The sequence below is a fragment of the Mytilus trossulus genome, chromosome 13, assembly GCF_036588685.1.
Source record: "Mytilus trossulus isolate FHL-02 chromosome 13, PNRI_Mtr1.1.1.hap1, whole genome shotgun sequence".
NCBI classification, from domain to species: domain Eukaryota; kingdom Metazoa; phylum Mollusca; class Bivalvia; order Mytilida; family Mytilidae; genus Mytilus; species Mytilus trossulus.
The window spans coordinates 9,389,822-9,413,931 of record NC_086385.1 but is presented as its reverse complement, the minus strand read 5'-3'; the positions used below and the strand labels follow the sequence as shown (position 1 = coordinate 9,413,931).

General features: G+C 34.1%; 1 protein-coding gene across 2 annotated transcripts in view; it reads right to left on the bottom strand.

Annotated features, from left to right (window-relative positions):
• Positions 1–2,059: 2,059 nt before the first annotated feature.
• LOC134695463 (uncharacterized) overlaps positions 2,060–24,110 on the bottom strand; it is a 30,132-nt gene continuing 8,081 nt past the window's right edge. The window contains exons 4-21 of one of the 2 annotated variants that reach the window (XM_063556731.1): positions 22,389–22,466; positions 21,344–21,898; positions 20,389–20,460; positions 19,293–19,847; positions 15,516–15,578; positions 14,734–15,003; positions 14,371–14,430; positions 13,896–14,120; positions 12,298–12,330; positions 11,370–11,561; positions 10,723–10,920; positions 9,645–9,809; positions 6,657–8,843; positions 6,093–6,620; positions 4,720–5,072; positions 3,991–4,093; positions 3,219–3,295; positions 2,060–2,339 (exon numbers count right to left, since the gene is read on the bottom strand). In XM_063556731.1, coding sequence (XP_063412801.1) covers positions 2,289–2,339; positions 3,219–3,295; positions 3,991–4,093; positions 4,720–5,072; positions 6,093–6,620; positions 6,657–8,843; positions 9,645–9,809; positions 10,723–10,920; positions 11,370–11,561; positions 12,298–12,330; positions 13,896–14,120; positions 14,371–14,430; positions 14,734–15,003; positions 15,516–15,578; positions 19,293–19,847; positions 20,389–20,460; positions 21,344–21,898; positions 22,389–22,466 — 5,765 coding nt within the window. In that variant the 3' untranslated portion in view covers positions 2,060–2,288. Of the gene's footprint in view, positions 2,340–3,218; positions 3,296–3,990; positions 4,094–4,719; positions 5,073–6,092; positions 8,844–9,644; positions 9,810–10,722; positions 10,921–11,369; positions 11,562–12,297; positions 12,331–13,895; positions 14,121–14,370; positions 14,431–14,733; positions 15,004–15,515; positions 15,579–19,292; positions 19,848–20,388; positions 20,461–21,343; positions 21,899–22,388; positions 22,467–24,110 lie in introns of both variants that reach the window. The other variant, XM_063556730.1, reaches the window with a different exon arrangement.

The following is a 24,110-nucleotide window of genomic DNA, read 5'->3' as shown; positions in this document are numbered from 1 at the left end:
GTTCAGGAATCTTTGGTCCTCCGTTCTCTCAAATTTGTACTTTATTTGGCCTTTTAAACTGGTTTTTTTTTCGAGCGTCACTGATGAGTCTTTTGTAGACGAAACGCTCGTCTGGTGCAAATATAGAATTTCAATATTGGGATATATGAAGATTGGACAATAAAGGCTACTAATCAAACTTTGAATTCTGATGACATGGGGTTTATTTTCATTTGTTAAAATTTGCACGAATATTTCACAGTATGTCAATTGCTCAAAAACCTCTTTTTGAAGTAAAAAAAAAAAAGGTCTGCTGGAATTCCAATTAAATCGGTTATTTCTTTTAGACCGAGGTATATCGGAAATAATGTCTGTTAATCCTTTGCACATAAAGATTAGTTTTTATTCACCAGTATATAAATAGTATATAAAAAGTAAGATTAAAATTCCGAAGCACCTGAGATCACTCCAGGATTTTGGTAGGGTTCCCGTTGCTCAGTCTTTTATGTTCTACGTTGTGTTTTGTGAACTGTTGTTTTCCTTGTCTCTTTCGTTTTTTAGTCATGGCATTGTCACTTTTGAGACAAATGAGACAACTAACCAGAAAATAGCACATGAAGTGAATGAAACCAAATATAGGCAAGTTCATTTCCAAAAAGAAAAATCACAAAATACTGAACTCCAAGGAAAATTAAATCGGAAAGTCCCTAATCACATAGCAAAATCAAATGACAAAACACATCAACCGAATGGACAACAACTGTTGTATTTCTGGCTTGGTACAGGTATTGTCAAATGTAGAAAATGGTGGATTGAATTAACCTGGTTTTATAGCGCTAAACCGCTCACTTGTACAACAGTCGAATTCCATTATGTTTACAACGATGTGTGAACAAAACAGACATAATAAATAAATTATCCAACCTTTCCTACTATACAGAACCTGATATTTTACGTTTATCACTGTTTTATATATTATTATTAAATCTACCTTGGAGAAGAATTGAAACTTTTTTTTTAAATTCTGGCATGTACAGAGCTTAAGTTGTTAACTAAGGGTGCGTTTCTATGCGTATTGCGTTTTCGTTTGTTTTTAGTTGCACCTTCAGAATTTCTGATGATTCGTTGTTTTCCTCTGAAAGTTGATGTGTTTTCCTTGATTTTAGTTTGTAACCCGGTTGTGTTTTCTATATATTAGATACTTGCATATTTCGTCTGTCCTGTCTTGAAAATTCAAACTGTGATGGACAAGATCTTTTCCTGTGCACACCAAATACAATACACTGTACATGGACCGAGTCTGATACTATATACGACGATCGGCATTGTTTTTTTCCTTAAGACAATTTTTTTATTTTTTTATTCTGGAAGTTAATTAGTATGGATTTGATATTCAGCAATAAACTTTAGCCATTGAATGACGGGTTCATAACTTGGCGCAGGCTAATTCAGAATGTTTCATTTCATTTTTTTGTGGTTGAAAATCCTCAGTTTAGATAAAACGAGGGGAAAATAACAAGGCAGTAATCATAATTCATTAGTTGAATTTACAAGGTAAAATATTAAATTGATGGAAGTTAAACCTTCACAAATAACAAAGATTTTGGCCTATAATCCCACGAAAAACCGGGTCGATCTCATTTGCTTCAGAGTTCCTGTTCTCAAAGTACTACCTGTAATGTTACTTTTAGACGTAAAACGGCAGTGAGTAAATGCCTTGCAACAATCGAAGATAAGCAAACAGTATTGTTGTTGCCACAAGTGGACCATATATATATTGCGAGTTGTGATTACTTTCGTCAATCTATCGAAGGGATGACATCACTCGACTATTTAAAACCATTCATGCAATAGTGTCATTGAAAGCAATACCTCCTATTGAGGAAGCAATCGTTTTAGATTATTCATGTGGACCGGTCGTATTGGGAAACACACTCTATTTACGGGTATCCGTTTGGGTAAAAGTAATATTATCTGTGGATTTTAATATCTACAAAATTCAGCTGTTTTTATTTTCAAAGTCTCTGTTTTTTTCTATGGATGAGGGTGACATTTTAAATCTCATTTATATTTGTACGGATAAAAGTATGAAAACAAATTTATTATGTATAAAATTATAAACAACCAAGTGACTTTAAATGGATTTGCAAAGTCTGTTGTATACACTAAGTAGAATCTCCTTCCATATACTGCAGTGTCGTTTTATATCATTTTACCCGCTTATGAACCGATGACAAACCGGAAGACTCTTTTAAAATGAAGTTAAATAAACTATCGTGAGTGCATGATGGGAACTGAAGCAACAATGTTCAAGGTAATTCTTTCTTTAATGCTAGTGGGACACAGTTGTAAAGCAAAATCTACAAAAGAAAAATTAATATATTTATAACAATTATGTGCTGTATGTGGAGCAGTTTTTAATATAGAACCAGAGAGTATCAATTAAGTCGACGCCACCCTTATTGATCTAGCATAAAGTCATCATGCTCAACATTGGAATGACTTGAATCATCGAGTTAATAAAATCATGTCTAACAGAAAAACCACCATAGTAAGTTCATTATCAGATTTTTTTCCAGATCGGAGTGTTTCAGTATTAAAGGCGTCTTGTCCCCACGAATTAAATCGTCGCTGTTCATGTCCGTAATTGTTTTATAAATGTTGTTTTTTTCCACACAATGGTTGACATTCATGTTTTGTTTTACAGAAAATAAGCCAACATTTAAAAAATTATATAGAAATAAAAGATGTTGTCCAACTACAAATGCGACAATTATCAACTAGGGAACAAGGACGAGGATATAAACCATCATAAGATAGTGAGAAATGTCCAACACTTGCACAATGGACAATTTGGCAACATGTTGACTATAAAGGAGAAGGATTTACACGGATTTACAAATGACTTATTTATATTTTGCCTTGACAACACATGTATTTAAACTGATTTACAAAACACATGTTAGTACGGTGTCTTGAGAACACAAGTATTATACTGATCCATAGAACACTTGTTAATACGTTGTCATTATAACACAAGGATCTATACTTATTTACAAAACACTTGTTAATGTTGTGATTATAACATGAGGATCTACACTGATTTACAAATTCTTTGTTTATATAGCGTCTGTACACCACAATGGTTGATACTGGGTTATTGTCAACCAACAAAGAAACATTCAAGTAATTTTTAAGGACACCGTTAGTAAGATCAATATGACAATAATTTCACTTACATCATCGAGTTGACCTGCAAATCTTGGATATTTATCGCATGCTCCAAACGTGAGTCCTTGCCTCTGTACAATGTTTCCTACAAAAATTAAAAACAATTAGCTAAAGCGTCTTGATAGTACAAATGTTCCTCTGATGTTTTCATTTAAGTTACCAATTAAGATATCACTTGGTCGACACTCCTGATATCGTTAGTACTGTGAAAGTACTTTGATTCGTATGGTACCACTTTATGTGTTTTTGCAAATGGCTACTTCCACGGATTTAAGTGTCTAACAATATATAATTGAAATTCAGCCTTTAAACAGTCATTCTTATTCATTATTTGTCCCATTTTTTTGTTTTAATGCCTTATCAAGGTGTGTTATGTTGTTTAATTAATGTGTTTTTAATTATTGTTTTTCGTCATAAACAATAATAAATACAGTTCAAATTTTTATGTACCAGTTTAGCATCTCAACATCAATATCTCTTCAGTGATGCTTGATGACAAAATATTTGAAAAATATTTAAAAGATGAAGTTATGTTTGGCATTGTATTATGACATCACTTCATTTGTGTAACGTTGACTAATGCTAATTTTATATAATAACCTTTAATGGCTACATTGTTTTAGTATGTTTCATTGCTAGTTTGTATTATTTGTTTTATTACCTGTTAACGATGTTTTCTAGTGGTTTTTTTTCCTTGCCAGTTCTGAACAGTTCCATGAAGGTGTTTACCGTAAATTTCATTTTTTCCCCTTACTAAATTTGTATTGTTTGTTTAATTACCTGTTAACGGAGTTTTCTTATGTTTTTTCCCTTGCCAGTTCTGAACAGTTCCATGAAGATTTTTACCGTCATATACCATAGTCACTTCATTCCATCCTTGTATCTAAAAGTAACAACACATCGATATAAGAAGATGTGGTATGAGTGTCAATGAGACAACTCTCCTTTCAAGTCACAATTTGTAAAAGAAAAAAAAATATATAAGTCAAAGGACGGTCTTAAACACGGAGCATTGACTCGCACCGAACAGTAAGTTGTAAAGGGACTCAAAACATGACTTCTGTAAAATCGTTCAAATGGGAAAACCAACGGTTGAATCTATAAAAAAAAAACACACTTATACATCACAACTGTCGTGAATTGATCACCACTGAACAGTACGTATGGATGAGGCATGTTATTGTGTTTCCGATTGTGCTCTAAAAATACAATCAAGGTTTAAAATGAATTCCCTTCATGATGTATGCTGTCACATATTAGCTGCAGCTTAAATGTCTTTGTTTTCTTCCTTGGAGGGGGGTTCATCCACCAATGAAATTCTACATTCCGACAGGAAAAATGAAATATATAATGAAATTATGTTGGATAACATATCACGTATTTTGATAAAACCTTTGTTCATTTCATGCATAATTACTGAAAAACAGTTTACATAAAAAGAAGATGCTTATTCTGTAGGTATGTATGGTCTAGCTTCGCTTAGACTTAGGAAAACTATCATAAACTCACCAATGGAATTTCAAGTTCGGCTGGTATGTTTTGTGTCAACAAACTCATTTTAACATTTTGTTCATTTGCTGTGACAGAAATGGATGGTTTAACATTATTTCCACAATTGCCGACTAAGGCTACATGTGCCATCTTATCGACAATTGCTCGTTTCTGTCGGTGAGCTGATCTACGTTTCCTTGAAAATCCGCCATCCATATCCCAGTCTCCTCCTAAACCCCAGAAAAAGTCTGATCCGCCAGAGCTACTGCCAGAACTAGTACCATATGAACCGGAACCTGTTCCACCACTGAGGCTATTCAAGATGGCGTCTAGAGATTCTGCTGTGGTTCCACCAGTCATTCCAGCTCCAGCTAAAGCACATTAAAAAAACAAATTAAACAATTGAAAATAACAGTCTGATATATTTATAAAACAAAACCAAAACTAGAAACCTAACTCTTTGATACTGATGACCAAATAAGTGTTCAATTATATTCATTGGTGCCGCTGGTGTGCTGTTGACCCACCCTTTTCATATAATTTAGATATCAAAAATGTATACCTTTCCGTATATTGCGTAGGTAAATATGTAACCTTTTCCCATATTGGTTTTGTTTCGTGTGTGGTGTATTTCAAAAGAAGACAACAAAGGGCCAAAAAGGGGAAATTTGTGGATAACAACGCAGCCACATCACTAAGAAAGTTACAGGGCTTTTCATACATTTATAAAAAGTAATGAAACTTTTATTAACTTTAGTGTATATTCTTTCTTGTAGCTTCCCAACCTTTTAATATTTTTCAGGCACGTCTTATCACCTTGCATATATACGAAGTACCCCACCCCTTTGTGCTGCTTACCCTTAATGAGATATTTTGTTCAGTATTTCTTTATTTGAGTTTGTGTTACCCATTAATTTCCCCGCATTATTTGTGGATATTTGTTCGTTTTTAATAATTATGTTGTATTTCAGCCATAATTACAAGCCTTCTTGTGAGCACAAACGGTTAGACAATCAATACGAAATTGGTCTATGGTCTGTATACATTCTGCATTCTAATTATAATCCGGGAGTTTCTGTACTGAAGTGCAGTATTTTGTAAGAAGTTTGTGAGTCTACTATCATAATTCAAGATTCAAGCAAGCACACATCACAGTATTAAAAATATCCCAACAAGGCATTTCACGTAAAACTATCAATTGACCTTCGGGAACACAAGTACTTTTTGTGACTATAAAAGTAGAAAGATTCAGATACAATGTCATTAATAATCACATAAATGTTGATAACAACTCACATCATGACTTTATGAATAAAAATTGGTATATTTTCATTAGACAACGACAAAACCGCGCAATATAGGCGCAAAACTAACATTCAGGACTAACTTACCTGTTGAGCTCCACGAAGCTGTTATATCATTGCCATGTAAGAAAGTTATCCAATCATTTCGGATCATCTCGTCCATCATCAGTATCGTCATTTCATTAAACAGGTGCATGTATTCGTCAGCAGAAATAGCACCGGGGATAACATTCAATGTCCACCAAAGACTATCAGCCCATTGACCGTAACCCAGATTTCTATCGAAAACAAACTGGATCCAAAGATTAGCCAGTACATCGAGAGGTACAGACATTCCACTGCTTAGATAGTGCCATATCCAGTTACCTGACGAACTGGAGGTACTTCCTACATCTAGGATCATTCGGAACCAGTTTATCCAAACATTACCGGCATTGTTTTGCTGTAAGTAATTAAACCAATGATCACGAATAGTTGTATTTTGAAGGACAGAGACGACTTCATTTGACCAATCAATATATCTATCTGTAAGTCCTCCTCCTAGCGTCCAAATTAATTTCTGATTCCAGTTCTGTCCGCCTTGTCCTCCTTGCCCTTGATTCCAGTTCTGTCCGCCTTGCCCTCCTTGCCCTTGATTCCAGTTCTGTCCACCTTGTCCTCCTTGTCCATTTAGATTTAATGCTCCTATAAATCTCTTCCACAAGCTCATTACCAAGTTTAGACCGGATTGGTCTACTTCAAATGAACCTCTCGAATCCCCAGATATAACCATGAACCAGTTGATCCATTCGTTACCAACATTCTTTGCGTTGAGGAAGTTAAGCCATCTGCCTCTCATTTCCTTGTTTCCTAATACGGATATGATTTCATATATCCATTCCATATACTCGCCCGGGCCGCCATTATTACCACTTCCGAGTGTCCATGTTAACATACCATTCCATTCTGGTCCTAGTTTAGACTGTGTAACAAAATCTCTCCATAAGCCAATGATTTGATTCTTATTTGTCTGTCCCCCACCGCCATTACCTCCAATACCTATACCACCTGTTGAGTTACCCATACCGGTGTTTGCATATTCTTTGTTACGATACAGGTACCAGTACACCCAGTTTTCATTGAAAGGTCCTCCTTGATCAGAGAACAGTATCCTTAAGAACCATGATTTATCTATGCCGTTGTCTTGTAGATATTTCAGCCAAGCAGTATCTACATTATCATCAGCCATCAGAACGTTCTTCATCTCTTTCAACAAAAGTTTAACATTTATATTTTTAGACCCTGGTTTATCGGTGTTTGTGAAGATTAAAAGATCTTTCCATTGTGGTCCTTCCAGTTTACTCTGGGTTACAAATGTCCTCCACAAGTCTGCGAGTTTTTTAATATCAACAGAAGTCTGACCTGTTCCTGTTTGTGAACCACCAGTAGTACCAGTACCAGTTCCAGAACCATCTTTTCCCTGACCAAATATGATTTTCCAGAATAATTCTCCTCTTGGACCCGGTTTCCATAATTGGGCTTCCGTTTTACCAGGACCTCCATGCGCATAATGACCTTGAATAAAGTGTATCCACTTATTCTTGAGATTATCATCTCCAAGTACAATATTTATTTCTTTGAAGAGATCGTCTTCTGTAGCATCCGGTCCACCGAATGTCCATGTTAATTTTTGTTTCATTGATTCCGGAAGTTGAGCTTCTTGAATGAATTTTCTCCAGAGATCAGCAACAATTCCTACCGACATTCCCCTATCAATACCAGGAATTGGCGCCATACCTCTTCCAATTCCAAATGTTTTCTCCCACCACGATGTCGTTGGGTTCTTACCTTCGAAGTCGAGACGCACATTTTTTCCTCGAAGGAAGTCATGCCATGCTTGTAAAATAGTATTGTTTCTTCCAAGAACATTTTTCATTTCATTTATAAATTCTACATCAACACGGCCTCCTTCTCCGATAACGTCTGTCCCTAAGGTGATTCGAAGTAATTTTTGCCAATCGCGCGTATCCATACCCATCGCCCGAGCAAAAGTCCTCCATAAATCAGCAATGATGGAAATAGATGACATACTTCCTGTTCCAATCTTATCAGCAGGTTTATACCACGTGATTTTACCAGTTTTCCATTGGTTTTCTGGTAGACTAAGTGATTCTAAGAAGCGATTCCAATTCTTCATTGTGATATCAATATATTGTTTAGGAGTATTTTGTAGAATCCATGTTCTCATTTCCGGTCTAGATAACATCGTTTTCAAGGTCATTCTCATATCATAAGGTGATTTTTGTTTTTCTAGTGCAATAACAATCTTCTGTAAGATATCTGCTCCATTACCATTCATCAATAATCTTAATAACTGCATTCCGCTGGAAGTGTTTGGTACAAATCCTAACTGATACAGTAATGTCTTGAAATCCATCGAATTAGCTACTTTCCACATATTTTGTTTCATTTCCGGTTCTGTTCTGGAACTGACAAGTGTACGGAAAAGCTTAACCAAATTTCGGATATCCCAGCCGCCACCAACAGTGATGTTTCTTGTCCATCCGGATTCAATGTCATACTTCCAGTGAACGTCGCCACCTTTTCCCATATCGACAATTACACCACCGTAGTCAAAACGGTCCGTCCATCTGTCTAATTTAAATTTGAACCGAAGAACTAACTTATTGTTTACATTAATGTTTCTATTTTTCCACAAATTCATTTCACCGTTTCCGGTGAAATGTGCTGTTCCGTATCTTGTTCGCTGAACATTACGGTATGAGATCGGGACCGATCCACCAGATTTATCTTTCATATCAACGTCAAAATTGAAATGAGCCTTTGCTCTACATTTATCTGTAAAAACAAATAAAAAAAACTTATGATGCTGAATTATATGACAATACTATTAATTTCTGCTTTCTATATCAGATAAAAGACAGTTTTTATAAATGCATTTTGGTTTATAACTTCTTTATTGCAAAAAACATGAAACCCTGACGAGTTAAAATGCAAACATAGAACATTGTATACACAAGTGACAAGAAACATAACTATACATGATAAATGTTTTTAAAAAGTGAAGTTGATATTAATAACATATATCTATATATAGATGTATATAATAATTGACCAATGTGGACCTTATTTTCGCAATTCCATAGATTGCTTTATATAGTCTACAACACTAGACAAAATATCTTTATTGGGATCTAGAACAGTTTTAAGTTTAGAGTTTGAGTCAAGCTGGTTAAAATTAGGATAATGGGTTTTAATTGCATTTATAAGGGAATGTCTTACATTACTGTTTTATTTGGCAATGAAGTAAAAAGTGTTCCTCATCATTTATAACAGTTATGTTCGCAATAATAAATGTAAAAATAACAAACAAAGTGACAACAAAAAGTGACAACAAAAACGTGCATTGTATGGCATTTCTATCGATAGTAAAAGTTCTACAAATAAATTTACATTCAGAAGGAATTTATTCTTGGTACTCATCTGCATAAAATTTTTAAAGAAATGAAAATAAACCCAGAAAATTACTCTTATAATAATTGTTTTCTGACACCGCAGGTTTACAAGCCAATGTGAATCACCATACGCACTGATTTTAGGACATATGTAACTATACACTTACGATTAACTCCTACTCACCTCCAGGAAGTATCGGAATAATGCCGTTGGTGCCCTTTACAACACAATCACAATAACTTGTGGAATAGACTGTTCCAGGTGGACATGGCCTTACTACCTTCCCATAGAACGGAACCTTCTCTATAAAGTAACGTTGATCCCAGTGTTCTTCCTTGCTACAGTCAGCTTAAAATTGATAAGACAAATGACAGGATGTAAAAGATGCAATGATTTGTTCAGAAAAAGTCCAGAATGCAACTTTGATTGACTGTTTGACATTGGGCTATAAATACTGTGTTGGAATGCATTACCAATCATAAGTCGGAGAATCACATTACATGATACTCGTGCTTGTAGCCAGCAAAAATGAATAAGTCATTAATAAGTAATAGGATATAAGAGATGCAATGTTTTTTTCAGGAAAAGTCAGGAATGCCATACAGTGAAATCTGTTTAAACCGAACCTCTATGGGACTTAGAAGTTTGTTCGGTTATGGCCGATGTTCGAATTTTTCAGGGTTCACAAGGCACATATTTTGATATGACGGTGCTTACGAATATGTTTGGTTTAGACAGATTTTCGGTGTATGCAGGATTCGGTTTAGTCAGGATTCACTGTACTTTGATTGATTGGTTGACATCAGGTCAATACTGTTTTGGAATGCATTTCCTATGATAAGTCGGAGAATCCCATTACATGATATTCATGCGTTTGTTTGGTAGATGTTCAAAACTAGAAGCTTATAATGTTTATTTGAATGTGTTTTTAATGAAAAGTAACATAACAAAAATACCGAACTTCAAGAAAAATTCGAATCGGAAAGTCCCTTATCAAATAGCAAAGTAAAAATATAAAATGAAAATATGTTTTTTAATTTATTAATTTATTGGTTTCATATCTTCAATGATCCAAAGTTTATGCCAGGAGAAATAAACATTAATTTCGATTGTTCAAGTATAGTTTTACCTCAAAATACAAGATTGTTCAAGTAAAGCTTGACCTCAAAATACAAGGTCATAAGTATTGCCAAAAATGGTGTAAGGGTGTTCTAGTAACGAATAAGAGAAATAGATCAACTAAAATCATATAGATACTTACGAGTAAGAATAATACCGCCATCTGGTGGACAAGGTTCTTTACAAGCCTGCCCTCTCATGCATCCCATTCCTTCTACATAATAACTCCCTTCGGGACAACATGATCCAACACTATGTCCGTTTACACACAACCAATAAGATCTACAACCTTTGTTCTTCATACCATAGGTAAACCCGTCAGGTGAATGACGACATACGTCTGCAAAATGGATATTATTGCAAAGTATAATAACTCATTCTATTTCAGTTTAATATAACTATCACTGATGGGTTTATTTGTTATAATAAAAACTAGTAAAGGCAACAGTAGTATACCGCTGCTCGAAACTCATAAAGCGATAGAAAAAAACAAATCTGGGATACAAATTAACCTGAGGGAAACGCATAAGTCCGGCCATAAAAAAATAATATGTGTTTTCCCTTACTATACCTTCTCCGAAAATAAATGCCTATTCAAAATCCTATTTCTGTTCTGACGTGATGATCGTTATCTCGATCTACATATTCCCGTTATCCATTGATATGTCTTCACTTAGCTTTATAACTGTTTAGATCTGAGCGTCACCGATGAGTTTTATGTAGACGAAACGCACGTAATAAATTATAATTCTGTTACCCTTGATAGCTATTCTTATTTCTTATACATACCTGCTGGGCACTGTACACTAAGTGATGGTTGACAAGCCATTGCAACTCTGTCCCAGAACTGACCAAATGGACAGGATTTAATAGCTCCCATCACCCGGTTATTGTCTCGCCAGCACTGTACATATTTTGTACAGTCTCCTGGGTAAGGGTTAAATCCTGTTCCCTTGTCTATCAAGCAACCAGAACACAATTCTGAAAATAAATATACGAGTTTTACAACTTTATCTCAACGCACTGTATGCAAATAAGTACAGTGCAATAGTTCTTTTCCATTCGTTTTTGATGCGTTTTGTTATTTGATTTTGTCATGTGATTATGGACTTTCCGAATTGATTTTCCTCTGAGTTCATTATTTTTGTGATTTTGCTTTTTTCAACAGAACATCTTCCGGATTTCAAATTTTGTTCGGTTTTGGCCGATGTTCGGTTTTATCAGTTCCACAACGCACATTATTTGATATGACGTTGTTTACGAACATTTTTGGTTAAGACAGGTTTTCGGTTTATACAGGATTCGGTTTAGTCAGGTTTCACTGTATAAACAATTATGTCGTTTGGAATAACAACAAAAAGATGATCAAGAAGGCACGTTTAGAATTGAATTGTATTGCCATTTTATACAAAAGCGTTTGGTTCAAAATATCAGCCACACGTTTAGGCACTCAAAATATCTGCCATACTTTCGTTACAAAACATCATATAGTACTTATCCGTTGCGTTGAATAGGTAATTTCCCGTTTCAGAATCTTATGTATGCTGGGTAATATTTTCAAAATCATACATAAAAACGTTGTGATTGGTTTAAAACGTTCTCAACAATGAAAATCCAACCAATGACATAACGTTATTTTCATTTTGGTGTGCAAACAATGAAATTACCCATAGTCCTCTAGATTCTGAAAAGGCGAATTGAAAACACAATAACTTACCTGTAAACGAATCACCTGGAGGTTTCATGATTACTGAAATAGAAAGATCAACATGATCAATACATTTAGTTATTGGTTGACACTTAGGGTGCATTTCTAACACAAACGATGCAAACGGCTAAGCGCGCACATGTTTTGATAATTTCTGTCTAACATACGTTTACATAAACATGTTTTGATAATTTCTTTCTAACATAAGTTTACATAAACTTTGGCAAACTATGCACTTTCAAAAATTGCGTCTACAGTTTGTCGTTCATCGTTTGTTAGAAAAAAACGCTACATTTGTTTCTAAGTTACTTCACCCTGATTAAACGATGTATTTGGTTTTACGTTTGTATAAAGTCTGATAACAAACAACATGTGCATGCATTATTGGAAGTCAAACAGGGTCAGGAAACACTGATTAAACGATGTATTTGTTTCTACTTTTGTAGCGTTTAGAAAACAACAACAAACGCCACACAACGTTTACAAAAGTTTGGTTAGAAAGAAATGCACTCTTAAAAACTTTACTTATATAGAGATAAAAACTATTTACACATTTATGACCGCTTGTAGTAATGCAACTTACGTCCTAACATCTATATAAATGCTTCTCAAATCACAAACTTGGAACCAGAGTTTCTTGTTCAGACGAAAGCCTAAGAGTCTAAAGTTTTCACCTTTACATTGATAGATTTTTAAACATGCCCTTGTTTACTGCCCTTTGAACAATTTTCAAGTTAACCTCCTATCAAACGGATCACAATGCATAAATGGATGTATATTTCAGTAAATTGTTTGGTATTACACTCAGTCAAATAACACAAATTGTTTGATACATAATTTAAAATAGTAACTCTATAATTATTTATGATGAACGTAGGTCAACGGAGATCTCTTAATCGTTTTTGTCAATCAGTTTCATTAAGGTTATCAAAGCTTCAACAAACACAGATAACTTTGGTCTGTATCATAAGCACGCTTAAAAGGCAGTGATGTAACCGATTGTTATGAACGCGTTACTGATGAACAGAACTATACAAATCCTTTAGCCCAGGTCCGCCCCTATGTAATTGACTGTTATAAATGCGTTTTTAATGTAATAAAAACAGTAATTCTCACTGCGTCTGGCAGAAATACAAAATTTCAATCCTGGAATATATGATCAACTTATTTAGCCCAGGGTTACCCCTCTTAAGTGGTCCCTTAAGGAAGTTCGATGCTCAGTTTCAAAATAAATAAACTTCCATAAAACTAGTATATATTAATAGGGGATTAATTGCGGAATCAAAAAATCCTCCAAAAAATATAATGTGCAATGCGCTTGTTTTCGTAATATTAGCCATTGGAATTTTGGCGGGAAAATGTTCTCTCTTGACTTTTCTTAGCTTTAACATTGACCAGTTAAAATTCTCAAAAACTATTAAAAAATAAATAAGATTTTATAAGGCTTTTACAAATGGCTAATAATTATACATGTAAAGATTTATAAAAAGAAAAATGGGGGTCCATGGGAAAATTTTTTGAGGCATTCAAATGGATAAAACAAGAGAATTTCGAAAATCTGACAAAAATTCCAAAACATGACAAGCAAACATCCTTAAATGACATACTTTCACAAATCTGCTGTCTAATGCGAGGCATGATCATCTCTAAGCTGTTAAAGTTGTCAGTTCTGTGGATAAATCTCTCAGAAGATGATAGCCCTTGTAGTTCACGTGGATTTATATTGTTACCAATACCAACAGTTAAAAGAGTGATTCCTTCTTTTTTGGCTTGCTCTGCCTCACGTTTTGTAGCCGCAGTATCAGTAGATGTTTGATCAGAAATAACAATTCCTGAAATCAAAGATAGAAAAAAAGGATAAATAAAGGCAACAGTAGTATACAGCTGTTCGAAACTCATAAATCGATTGAGAAAAAAACAAATCCGGGTTACAAACTAAAATATGGGACATGCAGTGATCATTTTTCAACTGTTTCATTTTGTAGATAGAAACAACAGCCCCCGCTCTCGTGTAGGTGTAGACTAACGAGACCATTGCTGTAATTTGAAATAAGACACAAGAATAAGTGAAAGTGTACGTACCAATTCTTGGTGCTTTCGTACGTGCTTGTGTCTTGAAAATTTCTCTTAATTTCTTCATACCTGCAATTAAAAATAAAGAAAAAATATTTACTTTCGCGTTACAAAACATTTCAAATGAAAACTGAACATGATTATATGACAATGAAATATTATTATATGTATGGACTATAAATTATTGACAAACATTGATAATTTGTTCAATTTTTACCGGATAGTAAATTCCCCATAATTCATTTTTGGTAGAAATTATTATTGTATTGCATTTTTTCCAATTGAAATTGTTTTATAAGAAATCAAACTAAATTTACTCCTCGTTTTCTGTCTTTTTTCTGATTTGTATTTTATCAATTACAATAAACATACCTATAGCTGTGTTAACTCCCTTTCCTGGATGTATCAACGAGTTGGCCATATTTGTCAGGTCAAAGCTTGACTTGTAAGGTTCTAGTCCAATCGTATCGCCGTATGTGTTACTATATACAACGTATCCAACATGATGCTGTGTTTTACCAACATTTAAGTTCCTTATCAAGCTTACTATGAAGTCTTTATTTTTGTTCCAGTTGTATTCATTTATGTTTTCTGAGCCGTGAGTTAGAAGCATGATTTCTGCAGGAATATCACAACCAGGAACTAAAAAAGAAAAATGTAAGCTACAGTATTATTAAAGTAGTTTAAACATTTAAGAGGTTAGATATGGCCTTCTTGTTAAACGCAATAAAAGTCGTCTCTTTTTGCTATTGATAGTGTCGCATAAGAAAACAACTGGCATAAGATCACTCGTCACATGGTACTTTTGAATTAGAGTAGGCGTGATTTTTAACGAACAACTGGTGATGACGCCAACTAAGTCAATTTGGTAAAATAAAGTATACATTTACTAAACTCTTCCATAGATATAAAGATTTGGTTTTGTAGATTAGTTGTACACGCACGCGGAAAACTAACTGGAGAGCAGATTGGTAGATTGATTGAAAGGTCGTTAATGGTTTTATTGTGGCTGTCAGTATCACCAACTTAATGACAACTGGCAATAGTAGTCAACTTAGTTTGGAATTGAACGCACATGTCATTACAAATTGAGATATACATAGTTTACATTAACCGTGCAATATGTTTTATTATATACATTTGACTGTACATACTTGGTGGCAGCAGTGGATCTGGTTGTGGTGTTGTGCTTATAACTGGAGGTGTTGTTGTAATGACTGAAATATTAAAAGTTATACTTTAGAGCATATCTCATATAAATGCATATTATTAAATCACAATTATTGCATAAATAACACGCTCAAATTAACGCATAATTATCCAAATTTGCACATGTGTACAAAAATAATAAGAAATGTGAGGCATAATAAACTCGTATATGCTATTCTACAAACATAATACATTTTAGATAAAATTGAGAATGGAAATGGGGAATGTGTCAAAGAGACAACAACCCGACCAAATGAAAAAACAACTGCAGAAGGTCACCAACAGGTCTTCAATGTAGCGAGAAATTCCCACACCCGGAGGCGTCCTTCAGCTGGCCCTCAAACAAATATATACTAGTTCAGTGATAATGAACGCCATACTAATTTCCAAATTGTACACAAGAAACTAAAATTAAAATAATACAAGACTAACAAAGGCCAGAGGCTCCTGACTTGGGACAGGCGCAAAAATGCGGCGGGGTTAAACATGTTTGTGAGATCTCAACCCTCCCCCTATACCTCTAACCAATGTAGAAAAGTAAACGCATAACAATACGCACATTAAAATTCAGTTCAAGAGACCACTGTTTGAAGTGCAAATGAACGAAGCTAGAATATTTCCAAAACGAAATATCCCCGAACACCCTCAACGAGACGACGCGAACTTGTTCGTGCAAAGACATAGTTGATACGCGATACTAGAGTTTGAATATTTCCAGGGAGCAATAAAGAACAATTATACATCGAAGAAAATCAGACAATAGAATACCCAAGGGAAAAAAAAGACAAAAAAACTCTAAAAGTCCACAAAACACCATACACACAGGCTAAAGATTAATACACACATGGCACCAAAATAAAGCCGAGAAGAGAAAATTAAGAAAGGAAATTGGGAATGTGTCAAAGCGACAACAACCCGGCCATAGAGCAGACAACAGCCGAAGCCCACCAATGGGTCTTCAATGCAGTCAGAAACTCCCGCACCCAGAGGCGTCCTACAGTTGGTTCCTAAAAAATATGTATACTAGTTCAGTGAAAATGGACGTCATACTAAACTCCGAATTTTACACAATAAACTAAAATTAAAAAACACACAGGACTAACAAAGGCCAGAGGCTACTGACTTGGGACAGGCGCAAAATTGCGACGGGGTTAAACATGTTAATGAGATCTCAACCCTCCCCCTATATCTCTAGCCAATGTAGAAAAGTAAATGCGTAACAATACGCACATTAAAATTCAGTTCAAGAGAAGTCCGAGTCCGATGTCAGAAGATGTAACAAAAGAAAATAAACAAAATGACAATAATACATAAATAACAAAAGACTACTAGCAGTTAACTGACATGCCAGTTCCAGACTTCAATTAAACTGATCGAAAGATTATGTCTTCATCATATAAATATCAGGCACAATCCCTCCCGTTAGGGGTTTAATATATTACTATCATAAAATATATGAGGAGAACATAATCCGTGTAATGTCAACAACTTTTTTTTCAAAATAAATGTGTTTGGTTCCGATGCAAAGACCCTATAAGAGAATCAATATTAAAGCCAAAATATGCAATCTTTAATGACCTGACAAAAGTATCGTAACTACATCCCTTTTTAATAAGTCTGTTTAAAGGTTTTGTTAGCTTTTGAGGTGAATACTGACATTTTTGTGCTTTGTAAAGAATATTACCCTAAAAGTTTGGATGTGAAATCCCTGAACGTATAAGATGTTTGCATGTTGAGATATATTTACGAATTATTCCTTATACCGATGATAAAATTTAGTAAATGTTTTCACTAGTTTGTGATATCGAAAACCCTGGTGTAATAATTTTTCAGTAATAAATAAATTTCTCTCGCTAAAATCTAATACGTTGTTACATACACGAGCGAATCGTACAAGTTGAGATATAAAAGTGTATTTTTTCACTGTACTATCCTCTTCCGTTAATGTCATCATATCAATACGATGTCATTACTTTATGAAAAAATACAACATTTAAAATTGCACTTCAATGTCGATTTAATAACAAACAAATAATCATGCCATAACCTGCGAAACACTGAAACACAAATAAAATGAAGTATGATTGTTCAAATGGTTTAATTTAATAAAATACGTTTCGCATTGGCTCGTGTGGATTTAGGGAGCTACCATTTGATTTTTATGGGGGGGGCTAGGATGAAAAATTTTGTCCTGCTTTTTTTTTTTAGTTGTAATCTCTGTCCTGCCTTTTTATTTTTTACTCTATTCGGTCCTGCCTTTTTTTTTAATAGTTTATCCTGACTTTTTTTACACAAATTGTCATCCTGCCTTTTTTTTACCAAGTTGCTCATCCTGCCTTTTTTTTTACTCAAAACTCCTGTCCTGCCTATTTTTTTCAAATTTCATCCTAGCCCCCCCATAAAAATCAAATGGTAGCTCCCTTAGATAAGACTATTAGCATTGTCAAATTAGACCGTTAAGAAATGGGTACTTGTATACAAAATGCGAATTCTTATTAAAAACGAATAATATTAGCTTCGACATTTAATTGAATAAAAATGTTGCATTTTAATATTTACAAATGGAATCAATATTTTGACGTTAGCAAGTGTCTTATTATTCAACAACGGGAAAATTGGATGACATTCAGAGGCAGTTAGCTCAGATGTGAGGAAATCATTTTCTAGTAAAATTAAATTAATGTTGTGGTAAATAATCAAAAGATCCAGAAATAAATTAAGAGTAGTCTAAAAAAAAACTAACAAACATTTAACTTGTTTTACAAAGACAAATAACTATACTTCATCACAGGTACATATTATAGGAAAATCATCTCAAAGGCATTTGTTAACTAATTATTCAATATGACAAACATATTTCTTACTTTGAAACTTTTCACCTTTTTGCAACGTTAATCACCGATGCCCGTAGAGAAATTAACTGCGGGATAATGATTTACTGCGGACTTGTGGTCAGGTGACAGAACCATCATTTATATGGGCGTATGACGATACACTATACTTGTAATAATATTAATCTGTCTAAAAGGCGTAAATACATGTAAGCATCATGTCATAGTACATGTATCAGGACAGAAATTAATAATATTAACAGGTGTTGTCTGGGAACACGTATGAATTAAAAAGTTATTGTGCATCATACATTTTATCGGAGGACAAATATGTCCAAATATGGAGATAAACAGGTGCACTATTGTGTCAAATGTTTTGTTCATGCGTTATGTAAATTTTGAAAATTGCACATACATTATTTTGAACTAAAAGGAGAGATGAAAACGTATGTGATGATATCAACGATCAATTCCAGCTACCACCTACCATATAAAAAACTTCACAAGGGGTGTATTTTTTTTCATTAAAAAAAATATTTTGATCCATAATTTGTTATATAAAAATGATTCTGTTTTCAGATTTTCCGCTTGCCTTTCAGTATTAAATTTGGAAAACAATAATTTGAATGTTTGCGTCAAAACAATTAAACAATGGATCGTGACTCAGACTAAAATTATCACTCCTTTTTTCAAGTTAAATGGTTACTCTCTAACAAAACAAGCAAACTTTTGATGGAAAGGAAAATTTTGTATTGAACATTCTTTGATTTTCAAGTATTTTCTTTTTTAGAAAATAGAAACAAACAGTCGGGTATTCAGCTTATTATAAACTGAAAAAGGACGATTCTAAAGGTCTACTTCAAACATGTTAAAATATATAGAGGTACTTACCCATACAAATCAGATCTCTAAGTTGCTGAATAATAGTTGTGAGCGACCTGTAATCTGCCACTTCAAAGTATTTGTTCTTGGTAGCGATGTCACGGATTTCATCTTTAAACATACTGGAACCCCCAATACCGACTGTGATTATAATAGCACCCTCGGCCTTTGCTCTCGCTGCTTGAATTTTAGTTTGACCAGGATTTGTTGATTTGCCATCAGTTACGATAATCATAACTTTCGGTGCGTCATATCGACCTTGGTTCCGGAACATCTGTCTCATAGTATCAACACCCAATGCGGTGTTGGTTCCCTGTTTAGGTTGCTTCAAACTTTTAGTCATAGCCATCAATAACGGCTTTGATTTAAAGGGGTTCAGAGGAACCTTTTCGTTTATAAAAGTACTGTATACTACTATGCCAGCATGTATACCCTCCGGGGTGATATATAAGTTATTTATTAAATTAGCTACGAAATTAAGTCCCTTTGGCCAATCTCCAGAGGAAATACTTTTTGAACCGTCAATCACGAAACCAACATCAGCAGCGACGTCACAAATTAGACCTGAAACATAAGACGTACTGTAGTGGTCATCAGATGTATCTCAAAATACTTTCTGCTTCTCTGCTACAATTTTGTTTGGTTCGTAGGTAAACAATTTTATCGTTTGGGTTCAATAATATCTTTTCGTGAAAGACATATTTTGCATAGATATAGGAAGATTTGGTGTGAGTGCCAATGAAACAATTCCCCATTTAAATAACAATTAAAAAAGTAAACCATTAAAGGTCAATGTACGGCCTTCAACACGGAGCCTTGGCTCACACCGAACAACAAGCTAACAAGTCAATCTATATACAAGATACGTTTTAGTTATGAAGAATGATTTTTAAAGGATAGGTTTGATAACTAGGCTGAATTGGATATCGCTTTATCTACTCGAGTTTTCTAAATTAAAGCATGATAATAATAAACGATCCTTTGGCGCGTTATTCTCTAATCTTTCTCTGTTTTTGTGTGCTAATTTTGCTATATTTTCTGTCTTCTCTATTTTTTGCAATTATTCTCTTGAATAAACCACTTGCAGATCCCTTTATAATCTCACCTGATGGATACGGTACGTTGATCGTAGCTGGTGTTGTTGTCGTTGTTGTCGTAGATGTCGTCGTTGTAATAGCTGAAAAATTAAATAAAAATAAAAGATATAAAATTAGAATGGAAATGGAAATATGTCAAAGAGACAACAACCAGACAAAAGAGCAGATAATAACCGAAGGCCACCTATTGGTGTTCAATGCAGCGGGCCTCATACATTGCTAGTTTTTTTTTTAAAGAAGGCAATTTATCATTCGAAATTATATAACGACCAATCTTCAACGCTTTTCATTCAAAGTTGAATTCTTCAATAAAATTGAGAACGGAAATAGGGAATATGTCAAAGAGACAACAACCCGACCAAAGAGAAAAGTAAAAAGCCCAAGGCCACCAATGGGTTTTCAACATAACGAGAATACCCCGCACCCAGAAGTGGGCCTCATACATTGATAGTTTTTTTTTTGAAGTAGACAATTTAACATTCGAAATTATAAAACGACGAGTCCTCAACGCTTCTCATTCAAAGTTAAATTCTTTAATATTTGTTTGTCGACTATAATTTTTAAAGAAGCAGGATTACATCATTTGATAGACATAAAATATTTCCACAAATTGAGATTGTATATCTATAAGCTAAAATTCACTGAAATCAAAGCTTGACAAAATTGTTCAATTAAAAAAGAAGTTTCAAGTATCGTTTGTTTTTCATCAATTGTACAGATGCAGTTGTATGTTTTATGCACAATATTTAAAAGCCCTTTTAACTTCCTTCTTTGCCAATTGCGTCTTATAACAGCACGCTAAACGCATTTGGATACAGTTTTGAATAACAAAATGAAGTCTTATCGAATCAATTACTGACTAGTGCATGTGTTTAAAAGATTCTACATGTGTACCATAAACTATAATACTGAATATTACTGGCTTTTCTTACATTGCTGTTAATCAATTGAAAAGACGCTTACATTGACAAATCAAATTTCTCATTGCAGTTATAATCAATTCCAAATCTTGAAATCTGGTAACCTGGAACATTGTCCCTGCGTCACTGGCAATATTTTCCAACTCGTCCTTGAACATTGCACTCCCTACTCCAATGGCAATAACAGTAAGTCCTTCTGCCTTGGCCAAAGATGCTTGCAAAGATGTGAGAGCGGGTGAAGCGGATCGACCATCGGTAACCACGACCATGATTTTAGGGGCGAAAGAACGTCCTTCTTCACGCATCATTTTGCGCACGCGTTCAATACCCAAAGCGGTATTCGTTCCAACTTTTGGATGTCGTAAATTGTTTGCTAAAATTTTCAATAAATCTTTTGATCTTGATGGTTGTAGATGAACTATATCACCAATCACAGTACTAAATACAACAATACCAACATGTATAAACTCTTTTCCAATTTCGAAATTATCTATCATGTTTGCTACGAAATTTTTTTGTTTCCGGAAGTCTGCATTGCTCATACTGTTTGATCCATCAATCAAAAATACGATATCTCCAGGCACGTTACAAACCTTATCTGAAAAATAAAAATACGAACTATTTTGAAAGAATGATCAAGAAAAACATTATTATGGTAACACACTAAGTGAAATTGGTGGTCATTCCGATGAAAAAGGGTAAAGGAATTGCGTTTCCCCTTTCATCTTAATTAGTTTACACAGTCTTTTAAGAAGAGAAAATTTTAATACAATTGTATGACATGCACAATGCATGTTTGTTTTTCAATATTTTTATAATTTTTTTTATTTTTAAGTGTCTGTTCAGGGACTTTCTATACTATTTATAGTAAAGAAAGTCCCTGGTTTGTTAATCACAAATCAAATCAGTTAACTTATGTGATAATTATTTTTTGAATATTGAAATTGAACTTGCAGTAAACTATATCCTTTTATTAAAACCCCTCACATATTGGCTGGGGTATCTCACATGATTACGATCAGTTCTGTTTCTCTCAATTGTTTTATTGAATAAATATTCATGGCATGCGAGGCGTAGCCGAGACTTACCGGTGGGATTGGCAACGTGTATCGATGGAAGAGTTACCATTTGTGTTTGCAATGGTGGACTTGTAGTTGTTGTAATTGCTGAAAGAAATGTTTAAAAATATGAAAGAAAGATATATACATAATATCTATATTACATAAAATAAGGTTGAAATTATTGTCATAGTTAAAATATGTAAGTTATTTTCTGTTTCAGAATACGAATGAATTTTGGATCATATACTAAAAACCGTACACCAAAACGTTGATCTTTTCGAATAACACCTATAAGCATAGACAGCAGTCCTTTTGTGTCAATTACTAATTTTTCAGGGGTATCATTTGCGTCAAATTATATTTCCCAAATGTATCAATTGCACCAATATTCAGAACTCATTTGCGACAATTTACCTGTACATATATGTATCATAAATATTAACGATTACTATATAGTGTTTTCTTATTTTTGGCTTAAAAAGCATCAAGTGTTCGGAGATATTTCACCATGAAGATGAGCATCTGAAGAGAAATGACTTAAAATTCATTAGACAATCAATGTAAAGAGAGAGAATAGAAAAAAATATTGCTTTGTTAAATATTTAATAAAGATAACAATAGAGAAGAACATAGAAGCTTTTGTTGATTATGTTTGAAGCCACATATGTTGATGACAATGTGCTTTGTTCTCGTTCTCACAAAGCGTATGGGCTTTATTGTAATTAGGATGATTATTATGAACTTTTTTATGTATTTAAACCTTCATTGTTTGAGTTTTTGGACAATGAAATGAAGTTACAAGCTTCTACATACATTTAATTAGAAAGTACCCATGCAGCAGCAGCAGCAGCAGAAGCAAGAAGAAGATGTGTTTCAAATAAGGAAATTTGCCGTGTTACATGTAACCGCCGGTTGCAAGTCCGAATGTAGGAGAAGGGAAGTTTTTTTCTTCTAATTGACGCAAATGATACCATGTAATTTTAAAACATGTGGTGCCAACGGAGCATTTGGGTTAAAAAGTTGTTGCGCAAATGGACGCTCCCTTAGCATATATATTGGAATTTTAATCAATGACATGACCCGCAATCCTTCGGATTAAAAACAATGGCGAATTTGTTTGTGTCATTTTAAAAATTAATGGTGTCCTTAAAGTACGTATTTTTTTTTGTGTCAAGTCAACTCAAGAAAAAACCTAAACATATGAAAACCACAGTCATTATTAAATACAAATATTGTCTTTTCAAAAAGCGTGATTGACTGTAGCTGTCTGCCCCTAGAGGCTAGAATAAGATTTAGTATATGCTTACAGTTTATTTGAGGAGGAGGCTTATATTTAGTTATAAGTAGTGACTGTTAATTGCTAGGGAAGTTATGTACTAGTATAGGACGAGCCTGTAATTCAGTGGTTGTCGTTTGTTTATATGTTTCATATTTGTTTTTCATTCATTTTTTTTACATAAATGAGGCCGTCGTTTGAATTGTTTTACAATGTCTTAACGGGGCCTTTTATAGCTGACTATGCGGTATGGGCTTTGCTCATTGTTGAAGGCCGTACGGTGACCTATAGTTGTTTATGTTTGTGCCATTTTGGTGTTTTGTGGATAGTTGTCTCATTTGGCAATCATACCACATCTTCTTTTTTATATTAATTCCATTGACCAATATTTTTACATTCTTTATATGTTTGATCGTCCCCTTGTTTTTTTTTTTAATTATTTGCCATATGAGTTTGAAGGAGTTTTTTTACAG